The sequence below is a fragment of the Dermacentor albipictus genome, chromosome 5 (assembly GCF_038994185.2).
Source record: "Dermacentor albipictus isolate Rhodes 1998 colony chromosome 5, USDA_Dalb.pri_finalv2, whole genome shotgun sequence".
Classification (NCBI taxonomy): Eukaryota; Metazoa; Arthropoda; class Arachnida; order Ixodida; family Ixodidae; genus Dermacentor; species Dermacentor albipictus.
Window position 1 is genome coordinate 148746365 of NC_091825.1, and position 13437 is coordinate 148759801.

The 13437-nt window shown below is 46.0% G+C and overlaps 1 protein-coding gene across 2 annotated transcripts in view; it reads right to left on the reverse strand.

The window, feature by feature from the left end:
- Positions 1–13437, reverse strand: part of LOC135897636 (uncharacterized) — a 50031-nt gene that overhangs the window by 14900 nt on the left and 21694 nt on the right. For both annotated transcript variants that reach the window (XM_065426331.1, XM_065426330.1), the window contains exons 13-22: positions 12102–12216; positions 11359–11529; positions 10371–10487; positions 9257–9386; positions 9112–9153; positions 8976–9020; positions 7103–7240; positions 4617–4858; positions 2232–2350; positions 749–863 (exon numbers count right to left, since the gene is read on the reverse strand). In XM_065426331.1, the coding sequence (XP_065282403.1) occupies positions 749–863; positions 2232–2350; positions 4617–4858; positions 7103–7240; positions 8976–9020; positions 9112–9153; positions 9257–9386; positions 10371–10487; positions 11359–11529; positions 12102–12216 (1234 nt within the window). The remainder of the gene's footprint in view (positions 1–748; positions 864–2231; positions 2351–4616; positions 4859–7102; positions 7241–8975; positions 9021–9111; positions 9154–9256; positions 9387–10370; positions 10488–11358; positions 11530–12101; positions 12217–13437) is intronic.

The window sequence follows — 13437 nt, forward strand, 5'->3', positions numbered from 1 at the left end:
ATCTCAGATCACTTTGATCCTCGCCAAAAAGGCCGAGAAGCGATAACCCATCCCAAGTCAACTTCGCGACACGGCATGACATAGACACCTAGGGGGCCCCTCTAAAAGCCAGCCAACAGAAAAGGAACACGTCTGAAAAGGACTGCAGCGCTTTTTTCGTTTCTCGCTTCTGGATATTCCTGGCTGGAGTGACTTGAAACTGATAACTTGTTGCATATTCCTTTCAAGGGTTTCAGTATTTTTATTTTTGAAGCCTCCGTTTGCGAGAAATAGGCCGCTAGGAATGTGTCATGATTGTTCTGGTTGAATATGACGGCGGCTATTATTAGGGCTAACAACCCAAGCAGCGACTTCATTAGCCAACACTTCGCATAACAAAAATGCAAATACAAAAGTACGAGAGGGACGCGTACGCTTCCATTCAACTGAGGTTTACTTATCGGATGGTTTCGCCCTTCGTAATTCATCATGGACAATCCTTGAGAAAAGAAAACTTTGCCGCAACAACGCTTTTATCCTGTCTACAATTCACTGATGGGCATCATCATAAATGGGATAAAGTTTGTCATGTGAGGTCTACATTAAAGATAACCCGTGCTGTCTATAAACAATCTATAGAACTCGCCGGAGGACATCTGTAGTATGTCTATATGTTGTCTAATTAGGGCTTTCTTTTTCTTTTCTTTTTTGGGACGGCGCCCATCGTTGTATATTGTGTAAAGGGGCATGCAGATAGCGAAACCCTTACGATTGGAACGGAAGATGTGAGTGTGCTGTCCTCGAGGAAAGACGAAGGCAGCGACAGCTTGCACTGACCCTGGCGCTTGACACGGTGCGTCTCGAGGATCAGGTAGTCCGAGTACCTGCGAGGCCGGGCAACGGCTGTCGTTAAGAACGCGCTAAAGAGCGCGCACCAATTTAAATCAGTTCGTATTAGTAGAGATGTCACTTAAAAAGCGTATTTTCATCGATTATGTCGACAGCGGTTGATGGCAAAAGGAGACAAATATAGCCGAGGAACTTCCTTTCTTTCTTTTTTTTAATTTCGTGTCATACGTCAGCGGAGGTACAGCAATACGACCTCAAGGATTTCAAAATGTTTACCCGCATTTTGGCAGTTTTGCAGCAGGAAACGTGCTAGGTTGAATATCTGGTTCCAGCATAGGATGTCAATATACTTATTTACCTCTTAACAACCATAGACACGCTGTGCTAATTCGTGACGCCACGGCAAGGTGCGGGAACTTCGGGGCGACGTCGTTGCCTGCTTTTTGTTTTTGCGTCTTCTCTGACACACGCGGTGCCCTCTCGCGGGGTCAGTGGCCGTTCTTCTGTAGCGCAACCGTAATTCACAAATACGGCCTAACTTATCCTTCGTTTTCATTGTCCCTTTAAAGTTATCAGAATGAAATAAACGCAGGTTACATAATCATACACAAATGATTCAATTTAGCGTTGATGAGGACAACGCTCGTATTTGTGATAACAAACGATGAAATAAACCAATTAGCCAGTTATCAGGCAATCATGCAATCTAAAACAAGTCTTCCGTCCGCTCTTCTATAAGTAATCTCTTAACACAGCGCTGATATGCATTCTGCTCAGCTTACGGCTTTCGAGACCAGATGGCGTATGGTCTTTTTCCGCGCGCTTTTTTTGACAGCGTTGCCATTAGTTTTTTTTTGCGGGAATTCTGCTAAAGACACATTCGAAACTCGATCCAATCAGGGCACGAATTGGAGGGCAGCGCATCGTTTCTTCTAGTTGGTCAGCACAGTGCCAACGCCACGCCGTTTACTACATACACGTAGCGCACCAACCCGTAGCGCACCACCAGCCCGTGAGCGGACGCGAGCAAACGCCAAGTGTTCCTCTGCCGCACTCACTCCCGTTGACCTAACAAACTAGCCATTCACACGAATGCGCTACAGTCGACTTCACCCACTCAAGCTATACCTATGGCTCGCAGGTGATGCGTCTTAGCAGCGCATGATCCATGTTTACAAGAAATGCGGTGTGTCCGAAAGATGATATCAAAAGCATACTGTCACATCGGTGTAAAATTATCTTCTGCTCAAAATTTCCACAAGTCTGCTAAAATGCTAAGGAAAGCTTCATTCTGAAATCACCATAAGAGCTTTCTATATAGATCCGCCAAAATTGCACTTCGGCGGACACGAACATAGCGGAAAAGTCGCTACGATTACGACGCAGGGTGGTGGTATACATACCGCGCGATGTCTTCGAGTTGCTCGGCCACGTCCTCGGCCGTCTTTTCGTGGTCCGTGATGCTGAGGCCCACCACAATGAGGAGCTTCCGCTCAACCCACGCGAACTCATCGTGCAGTCTCTGCAAGCAAACATGAGGTAAGCATTAATAAACGAGGACTGTATACAGTACGATGATCTCGTGCATGTGGCTGTGAAATGTGTCCAACATATTCTCCCTTGTCTTTAATTCTTGGCGGTTTGTTTCTGACACAAATTGAAACGGAAGAACTAGTGTACTCACGGCCACAAATGAACTAACTGAAGCTTATATTGATCACATAATACTGCAAAAATAGCACCAAGTGTTTTCGCCATCACAAAAGCAATCTCACGGTAATCACGATCGTATGTAACTCCGCATAGCGCCGTTATAAAACATTCTATATAAAAGAAGAAGCAATGAGACGTTTATCTTCGTATCTTCAGTCATCTCAATAGGCGCATCATATTCACGATTCTGATAATGAGGGGTGCATGTTGAAGTCTGCAGTACGCAGTTTCAATGGTTCAAAATTTGCTTATACAATGTATATTCATTAACAGTTAATTAACATTCACATTTTATACAAAACGGTGCACCAAAACACACTGCTATAAAACACGCTAATGTATAAGAGGCTTCCTGGTTTTCGTATAAGTATGTGAGTGTGGGATTGCTTCTGTGCTGGATCATGAGCTTGATGCTTGAGACGAGATTATGATGTGACGAATAAGCTTCAGTCGTTAGAGCAGCGCTTGTCATGCGCGCTTTTTGTCGCGGGCGTACCCATACCTTTTTTTGCATTTCTTTTTTTCCTTTTTGGATTCATCATGCATTCAGTCTTGCATTTATTTGTCTGTTTAGCCTATGTTTGCCAGTCTAATCTTTCAGTCGGGACCTTGCTTTAGTTTCACATGAATCTAGCACTCAGCCCTGCCCGAAACCGCAGTAAGAAAGAGGAGGCTTTCTTTGTTAATGATTGTTCCACTATGACTCCGCTATGGATGAAGCGTATAAATAGGGAAAATCGGTAGCCACTTTGAAGCAGCAGCAAGTTCATAATACTGTGGGGAATTGGGCTCATTGGCACTGCATTATTTTAACCAAGCTCTAAAAAACAACGACGAAGTGGCAGGATGGGATACCGCAGTCCGCTGTACGATCAACAATATTGTCACGTGGTAGTGACGTCAAAGAACACAGTAGCAATACTGTGAAAAACAAAACTAGCTTTTATTGGGCGAACCTGTGCGCACAAAACAGGCCACACTTAAAGCACAACGAGAACGGCGAACACAGTCGCCGATCGTCGAAAAATCTGATCAGCGGGTCAAGCGCGTCGGCTTTTATACAGGAGTCGTCGAATGTTCCAGACTAATCGCTGGGGCCCACGTGTCTTCCACAAAGTTTTGCACCATTTGCGTCACGCGATGAAATCAGATACAACAAGTTCGGCGACAACAGACAGCGGACAAAAGCATCGATAACGTTCCAGAAACTTCCTATAGATGCAGGCGCGTCCTGCGCTGTGCGATAAATTTGTTAAACGGTGAAACGTGGTCATCCGAGAAAGATCAACATGTACAAGTGTCAATATTATTTCAGAAAATAAGTATGCCACATAATCAAGCTACACGCCGCAGTCATCACACATGCGCAAGAAAGTTAACGATTGGTATCAAAAACGAGCGAAAAAATCTCAACTGTCAGTACAACACATGCGAAGGGCATCTCGCACTTGATAATCACCTATAACAAAAACTGTAGGTTACAAGAGGCATGCGAAAGAGGCGTTCGGTAAAGACAAGCATATTTTACGAGAAGCGTCTACGCCAGAGTGTTTTCTCCAGGATGGCTACACAATGGCACTGACACACATGTGCCGCTTACGGGCTATCTTTTCTTCGGCCTCAGGTTGCGCGTGAGGCGATTCTTATGTCTACGCAGAATGACAGCTTCGTGGAGTGATGGGGAGCATCCACACGTTTTGCAAGGGCCGACATCAGCCCTTGGTCCGTTCTTATTACATTGTACTGATGTTCCCTGAGCCGATAATTTAAGTATGGGCCGAAGTAAAATTGTTGGAAGTAAGGCTGTACGATTTACCGTTCTGCGTTTGCGCTTCAATTATAGCCGTGTACCAAGCTACAAGCGAAACCCATGGAGATCGAGGCTCGCTCAAACGGGGTGTACCAGCGTCGTGCGCGTGTGTGCGTGTGAGTGACTTTTAGTTTTTCACAGTGAAAATCATGACCTCCGTGATAGGGGAGCGGGCACTCAGAGGGTATGCTAAAAAGGAATAGCGTTGCATGAAATCGTGCTGCGATGCGCTGCCACTGCGCCTTCCGCGCAAACGCGGGCGCACCTTGACGATGGGGAAGTATCGCCTGCCGACGTCGGCCGCCTTGACCTCCTGGTCGAGCAGCGCGATGCCGTCTAAACCTTGCATGTTCAGCCACTCGATGGCGCTGCGCGCGAAGTGGCCCATCTTGGGCGGGTTTCGCCACAGCCGCACGTAGAAGTCTGACAGCTGCTCGGCCGACACGCCCACGAGAAGGGGAAGCGATGTCTTTGCGCGCAGCTCCTTGAACTGCTTGAAGCTTTGCTCTGCAAAACGCGCCAGCCGCCGGTATCGAGAACTGAGTAGGACCACAGCCAGGAATCCAGAACTACATCGAGAGGCACCGCTACCATGTAACCCCAAATTGAGTAAAACTCCGCGTGGTCGCGATGCCGAGGTCTAACAAGCCGAGGCATAGATAAATGAGCTTTTAGAGACTGGCGTTTTTTTCTTTATGCAGCCAGCCATCCTAAATCACTCTACCTGTTTTCCTTCTGTCCTCATTCCTCGCTCATCATTGCTTCCCTTCAACGTTTTCCTTCTCTCCTCAGCTTGAGATCGCAAACCAACGTGAATATCAACATAACGTATGAATAAATAAATAAATAACGTATAACTGATATGAGCAATGTGTAAAAAATATACCGGTTTGGTTCGGGTTCAAGGCGCCCCGTTTTTGTTCCGGTTCAGTTCCGTTTCAGAGAAATACAAATTTATAACGGTTCGCGAACATGTTCGAAAACCGGTGCGGCGCAGTCCATTCTATCCTGCCCAATGATGTACTATCGACTTGTCCGCAGGGCACATGTGCAAGTTTCATCAACAGGAGGCAGAAATTTATGAATGAGTTATAAAGATGAGTGGAAATTTTCACGTACACATCAAAGACAGAGATAATTAGTGAGAATCCCTGCTTACGTAGCTCCAACACTCGTTACTTTGACAGTAGCACAGTTAGTTAATTTTAGGTTTGCTTCAGGTGTTTACTGCAGGACTGATAGTGAGCGAACTGTGGCATCATCTATGGTGCCGAAGAGAGAGCGAATTCACATCGTACTAAATAAACTATAACTTCAAACTTCTAGTCTGTAGCACAAACAGAAGCTAGCATCTAACATTTTGCTTAGCTTGGTGTTTTTTTAGAAACTGGTGGGGACACTGATCCTTCTGGCAGATGAACGAGGACGGTTAGTGCTAAATCATATGTAGATTTTTCTTGCGCATCTGCCCGTGGTGCGTCCTCTTGCGCTGGCCAAGGGCGTACAAAAAAGTCACAAGAAAGCACGTTGTGGGCCTCGAATAATTCCTACTACTTTAAGGGCGTTGTAGTCTGCTTAGCTAAGCACCAAACGGGCGTTGGACCATGGCACTTAACAAAAGCAGATTTTTCATGCCGTTTAGAAAAGGTTACGGCATTCTTTAGCGATCGCACACCGTTACAGTGACAGTAAGCTACGCAGCTGAACTCGTAGATCTCTCTTCTCAAGGAGGTCGTCTTTACGACTTTTTTGGTTTATTTAGTTTTAGTAACAAGTTGACGTAACTGCCGAATTGGGAGCGCGGATCTCTACCAGAAATGTTGATTCTGTGGAGCCCCTCCGACAGCTTTTCGGCCGCAGAACATAATTGGTATCATAGACTTCAGAAGTGCAAGCGTCTTTGTCGAAGTGGCCGTATAGTTATCGGCGCGCACCCATCGTCTATCCCCATTCTCGCACGCAATGCAAGTCATGAGTCGTAACAATCGGCTAGTATAGGGTGCTCCGACTGAAGTAGTAGTTTTTTGCAGAATCGTGCAAACTATTGAGCACCCACTGTTCAAATATATTCTTGAACCATTTCCTGCCGAACCGGTAAGCATTAATATTTTTTTTTTTCGGTTCAGGTTCGGTTAGGGTTCTGGCACGTGCCAAAATATATTCTTGCGTGTTCGGGTACAGTATACTGCCAAAACTGTTCTTCGGGATGAGGTTATGTTCAACACACTGCATGTGAGGCACTGAGTTTAGTCATTTACAGGTATGTAATCAGAAATCCTTTTTAGAGGAGGCAGTAGGGTGGGCGTGGAGGCTGCAGTTTTTCAAGCCTATGGAGGCCATATTGAAGGGCTACATGCTACGCGAATTTTTTCACAATAGCGGCAACCCTGAGAAATCAATATGCCCGTTGTACTTGTTTGTGGTTTATATATATGACGCAAATATTTCTTGGAACACCCAGACATAACAACACAACCCGAATATTCGGTTAATAGTAAATTGGGGTGCTATTCCAACCCCATACCAACTCCGGTAGACACAGGCCTAGTCATATGCACAACCAAGAACCTGAACCTTATTTTCAAATTCCGTTCACCTAACCGCCACAACCTCATCCGTGTTCACTTAGCTCGGTTTAAATGGACTCTAGATAGGAGGCACATGCTCACGAATCTCGAGTTTTTATTACCACCAAATGGCCCGCCAACACTGACACCATTTTGTTAACGTAATTATCTTGGAAACACTCACCGTCCTCTCTGGGCATGAACCACTTGTGCTCCGAGAAGAACACCATGTCCCGGTAGATGAGGTGCGTGCAGTATTCGGTCGGGTAGTGGTCCATGTCAGAGAGCAGGTCGCCCGCAACGCACAACACCGCCGGTTCACCTGCACCGCCGGTCGCCTATTACGCGCACACATCGGGCAACGCCTTTGTTCGCAAAGCGTTCAAGCCGACATAACAAACTCGTGAAACCGACTCACGTAAACGGCCAAACGAATAAACGTACTGAGTTTGGACCATACCACAAAAACATCGAGCAATGTTGCTAGAGAGTTGGGATCTTTTAGAAATTTTGTTAAATCCCGGTAATTTCCTAATTGCATATCTTTGCATTAAGAATAAAGGTAGTGCTTGTACCTCCTTTTGCGTAAGTAATTGCCTGTAAATGAAACGCATTAGTCATTTCATCCATACATCTGAGGAACATAGAATGTGGCCTTTAGTTGCTGGCCGTCCTATGAATGTACATTAAAGAGCGACAGTAGGTTTATTATACTGATACGCTATTACGTAAAAACTATACTTTAATTATTTACGTGGTAACTAGTCCATTACTAATAGAAAAACTAATGGGGGCTAAAGTTCGGTTTGTTGAATTTCGCACCGAAACCAGTGTGGTGGTGCGCCGCCTTGACGTCACGCATTTCAGCGTACTTTCGGATTTCAGCCACATTCAGGAAAAGATTTTGAAACTTTATATGCTGGGTCCTTGGATCGTTTACAATGCAATGCAGACCTACTTGAGCGATAAGCAATCAGACTGCAGCGAACGCTGTTAACATCTGTGACATTCTGTCGCTGTGGCGTTGCCACCCGCTTTCAATTTTAAAGCGACAGATACATTTCTTAAGCTAGCTATAGTTCGGCCACTTTGGGTGGTTGGACGATCTCGCATAAAAAATTGTGGCACATACCCTTTGACCCAAGTTGTCTACTAGCTTGAACCTTTACATATTTACTGGCTGCTACTTTTCTGAGCAGACAACATGGGCCACTGGTAATGGGGATCCCCACGCTGTGGTGGCGTAGTTGCCTGGGCTTTGCGCTTCTAAGCCCGAGGGTACGGTATCGAGTCCCGGCCGCAGCGGCCGCATATTGATGGGGGCCAAATACATCAGGTGGTCACAATTAATTCGGAGTCCCTCGCTATGGCGTACCTCATAATCGTATCCTGTTTGGACAAATAAGATCCTAGAATTAACACTTTTTTTTAATGTGCTCGAACAGTCTCTGGCATGGCGTATGTGACATTGAATGTGTCCATTCTTTGCAATCCACCAGAATGAATGTGCCAAGGGGACACAGGGGTCATATACTTATAAGCATATTAAAGCGACAGCGTTCCATCAGCAACAGATACTGCGTGTCGAGCTATGCCGCTTGATGCACAGCCATCACAACGTATTTACAACCATCGATACTACGGATAGTAGGGGTTGGTTGCTATGGAGCTTTGACTTGGGTGCTGTGATTGCAACAAGATATACCGTGTCTTGATATCAAGTGGCATTGTTTTCGGCAGTGAGATAACTACTTCGTGTGTCCTGCTGATGTACACATTACGTTTCGTCGTTAACGGATGACATAAGGATACGAAGCAGGTTAGACAAGAAAGCTATCGTTTACATTCACCATCATCTTCGATGACTTCTGCCAGAATTCTCTTTTGCTTTCTTGGACTCTTCACGCCTCCTACCACGGTAACAGTGTACGCTTTGCAATCTTTGAAGCATAGCTTACTGACGGGGTTTAACTTCATATTCCGCCTAAGTGACCCCTCAAAAGGCATTTCTTAGAAGACTGGGAATGCGCACGCCAGTATAAAAATAGCGTACTTACTCGGTAAACTTTTGGACCGTTCCCGATCTTGAGAGCGGCGTGGCGCTATGAACAGCAAAGAAGCAGTGTTTATTTAGGTGCTATATCTCCATAAGCTGAGCATCTCGACACAATGTGCCATTGAAATTTTTCTTACCTTTTTTTTCAACTCCGTAGAATTCCCTTTCCACGTGGTGCTCTGAAATTATAAAGCAGAGCAGGAGAGAAGTCTTAGAAAACTTTCCGCACTTTTTTGTGTCATAGTTTAAACGAAAGAGAACTAGGCGGACAATATGGCGTACTCTGCACTTCCCGAATGGCCTGCAGCCTGGGGAAGCGGTTGATGCCGTCACAGATGGCGGCACTGTCGTCGTGGTCCACATGGAAGACGGCTACGCAGACGCCGTGAAACACGTCCATCGCACGGCCCACCTAATGACGCGAAAATGGGAGGCAGTGTAAAGGAATAGAAAAAAAATGTGCTCTTCCAGATTCTTATCGAGAGTTGGGGTCAACGCGAAATGCTTTGCAATGAAGTAGGCTACAGCATGCTCAAGCTGCTGCTGCCCTACTGCGGTGCGCATCCGGGCGAACTCTTACATTCTTTTGAATGAATCCGCGGTCCTTCTCGTGTAACTGAGAATGTTACTTTGAGCAGTGACGTAGTTCAGAAATTCCATTCTCAGGGAAAGTAGCACAATGCAACTGAAAGAGTGGTAAAACTGTTTTTACCTCATAAGGCTGGCAGCAAAGCAAACATATGGTGGGAAAATAAAATCAGTTCTGCAAAAATTTGCAATATGGAAGTATACGTTTTCATGAAAAGAAAATTGTCATCCACCCTACAGCAGAACCAAGCCGCATAAGAAACCAATGCAGTTTATTCAGGAAGAAAGCTTCGCAGTCATAACGAATTCATCCTGGCCTAATTGAACCCGGGACCGATGCTCTTGACCATGCAAAGGCGTTGAAACAAGTTTACCTTTGAAGTACGAAGCCCTTTTTCCGAGAAAGCCGCATGAGCTTATCTTGTAGCATGCCACTACTTTGAGGAAGGTGACAGTTTTCAATTCCATAAACATTCCAGTCGAGGCATTGCAGAATTTTGCTTATCATCCATACGAACTCTCGAATCCGTTCTATTTTAGGCGAGATCGCAACACCTACTGGTATCTTCCTTCGCATACATATAAATGTCGGTGTAACTATGCTGCTTGAACAAGAGTTGTCGAACATCTGGCGAATTCTAAATTTCTCTAATCTTACGTCCCCGAAATTTTGTCACAGCCACCGGCAGGAATAGAATGGATGATATTCTGCGAGTAGACTTGAACAATGCTGAAATATTTACGGACTGCACCTTCCACTCGTGTTGTTATTGCCAAGTCGATGTCAAGTGCCCGGAAGATGACGTGCCTTTTTCTTGATGGCGTCCTCGCTGTCATAGGCGAGCCACGTCTGCGGATTGCGCCTGGAAGTCGACAGTGCTACGTGGTCCTCGTCGGGCGTCACCCAGACATTCGTGCCGCACATCTGGGAGTAAACGAAAAGCCATAGTGGGCCTTCTGTGCGTACATCGAGCATGCGCGCACATATGACGCGTCCCGAAAAGTCAGCCCACACGAACAGACGTCTTCAAAACCGGATAACTGTTTGCTATCTGCATACCATATACATCCCGTTAATCCACTTGCACACAACGTAACGCTGCGGTTCGGACGAAAACAAATTTTATGCGAACCTTTGACCTTCATTTTCTCCATTGCAGTAGCTAATCCTTTTCCGCGAAAGAAATGGAAATATACTTTTGAAAGAATGCTCCACCAGCGTTAAGCGTTTCAGTATTGGTGCTTAGCGTCCCTTTAACCTCGGTCCGTTGGAAGTTATACTCTGCATTTCTCTCGATTACTTATAAAGTACTTATTACGGATATGAAGCCAGATGCGCACGGCGCTGTGTGTGGATATTATTTTAATCGTATTGTTATGTTCAGATTTTGCGAAAAAATTACTATTTTTCAGTGTGTCGTCTTAGACAACGAAAAGTACCCGTGAAATAGGAAGCACCATCGAGATGACACGACATTCCAGGATATACGATCAACAGGCGAAGGTACCACATGATCGTTGCTTAAGCAAAAAAAAAAAGGGGGTGGGGCAAAAGAAAAAGAAAAAAAAGCGTAATTTTTTTTTTAAAATATGAGGAGACGCTTACTTTCTCCATGTACATGGGGGATGCTGCTGTCAGTATTTAGCCAAGGTGTTTAAGCAAAGGGTGCGATTTTTTCACGTTTGTAACATTTCAACCACTTGCCACTTTGAAAGCGATTGCGTGTGTTAGCTCTCTTCGGGTATGAGGACGCCAAAAATGCTTTTTATTGACTGCGTGGGTACTTGTTGCTCACCTGTCCGTAATTGATCCACTTGCGGCCCGTGCACCATCCACCAACGGTAGGCCGGCTGTTGGCTGCCACGTCGAACGACATGGTGGACATGTCGAGTGAGAAGCACATGTTGTGCGTCCCATTCAGGCCGTCATCTTCTTTGACGATCTCCATCCAGAGTAGGGCCGATTTCTGCGGTACGCGTGAACAGTGTGCGAGGAAGTCTGTCAACTTGAGTTGGGAGACGCCAGTGCAGTCGAGGAGGAAGGACGGGCACTCTTCAGGGAAAAGTCTCGTGACAATTGTCGTGTATAGGAGCTTACGAAGAAACATGACGTGACGACAATAAACACCAATTCATCTGAACAACGACCAAGAAGGTACGAGTAGATGCAAGAGCCACGTACATGATTCAGCAATAAGGAAATGGCTGCTTTCTAGAGGCGTGTTGCGGGGTCACTTTAATATTCCGCATTTGTGATAGCGAATCAAAGTATACTGTCGGTGTCGAATGTTTACGGACCGCGGGACCCGAGAAAAAGCTGGATAATTCTGCAGTCTGGGCAGACAATGTGAAATTCAGATTTCAAGCGTGTAGCAGCAAACGCGAACAACATAATGGTGCACTGTTTTACTGGCTATGGTCACGAATTGCTAGGTAGTTCAACGTTTCCTCAGATCTCATTGTCTGTAAACCATTGACACCGATTGTAGACAGGTTCCACGGCAACGTCCGGCCTAATCTTTACGCACGTGGCACTTACCACAGGAATGCTGCTGGGTGTGTCGTCGAACCGAACGAAGATGGACGGATAGACGAACCTGCAGATCTGCTCCTCTTCGTGATAGTGGGTCTCTATCACGAAGATGTCTGCGGCGCTGAGGCATGCGAGTGAAAAAGAGTTATAAAATGTGTCATGCCGCGATTTACGCATATCCTTCGGTAATTGTCCCGTGTTTTCTTTGCAATTGGCAATGTATGCAGGTCAAGTGTAGGCTGCACTGCGAAACGCTCAATCTCGAAGTGAAGTTACGTGGAACTACAAAATGACGCTGCCCTTGAGACATGCTCTTTTTCTTGACACTTGAAAGCAACCATTCTACGTCGACCACACGCCATGTCAGGCTGTATTCGCCGGCACTTGTCTCAACAGGAGCCAACCAGAACGCCAGTTGTGTGCTGATGCTGCTGAATGTGTGCTGATGTGCTTCATGGGAAAAGTGAACCTGCTTCTAGCTTTGGCAATTACTGCAGCGCTTCTTCCTCTGCATCGTGCATTCTTGTATCAACACGCCGGGGGCCCACCGTGCCTTTCTGCTCCTTGAGAATTTGAACCCATCGTGTGCCACGCAAACACCTATCATGCGACCATATTTATTTTAACCCATTTAAAGCTAGTCGCAATGGTGACGTGCAATAGCAGTTAACGAGACCAGCGGCCAAAAAAAAAATTAAATAATGGGGTTTTACGTGCCAAAACCACTTTCTGATTATGAGGCACGCCGTAGTGGGAAACTCCGGAAATTTCGACCACCTGGGGTTCTTTAACGTGCACCTAGCTAAATCTATGTACACGGGTGTTTTCTCCCCCATCGGAATGCGGCCGCCGTGGCCGGGATTCGATCCCGCGACCTCTTGCTCAGCAGCCTAACACCATAGCCACTGAGCAACCACGGCGGGTCGAGACCAGTGGTCCTGCTCATCTATATTGTACCGCGACGTGAATGTTTTGCCCTCAACGCAGTCCTCGTAATGTCACCTTATTCCGCTACCAAGAAAGCTTTCGGCAGCGATAGTCGTTGATTGAATGAGCGTCATATTGGCATTTGCTAGGCTCCGTATTAGCTCCGATAGAAGAGCGACAGCCGTGGTCAGGCAATGGCTGCAGGTTCGATTCCGAAAGGTTTCTTTAGGAGGAGCCCCTGCGAGTTTTCCATGCATTTTGCAAGGCGCTAAAGTTGGATGATTGACACATTTTCCAATCATGAATCTGCGATGCAGATTCGCGCATCTTAATGACAATTTCAAGGTGGCTTTGGCTGAGACCTCAATAGGTTGCTATCATCACTGCGGCTTCAAGCTATATATGTAGTTGGTAT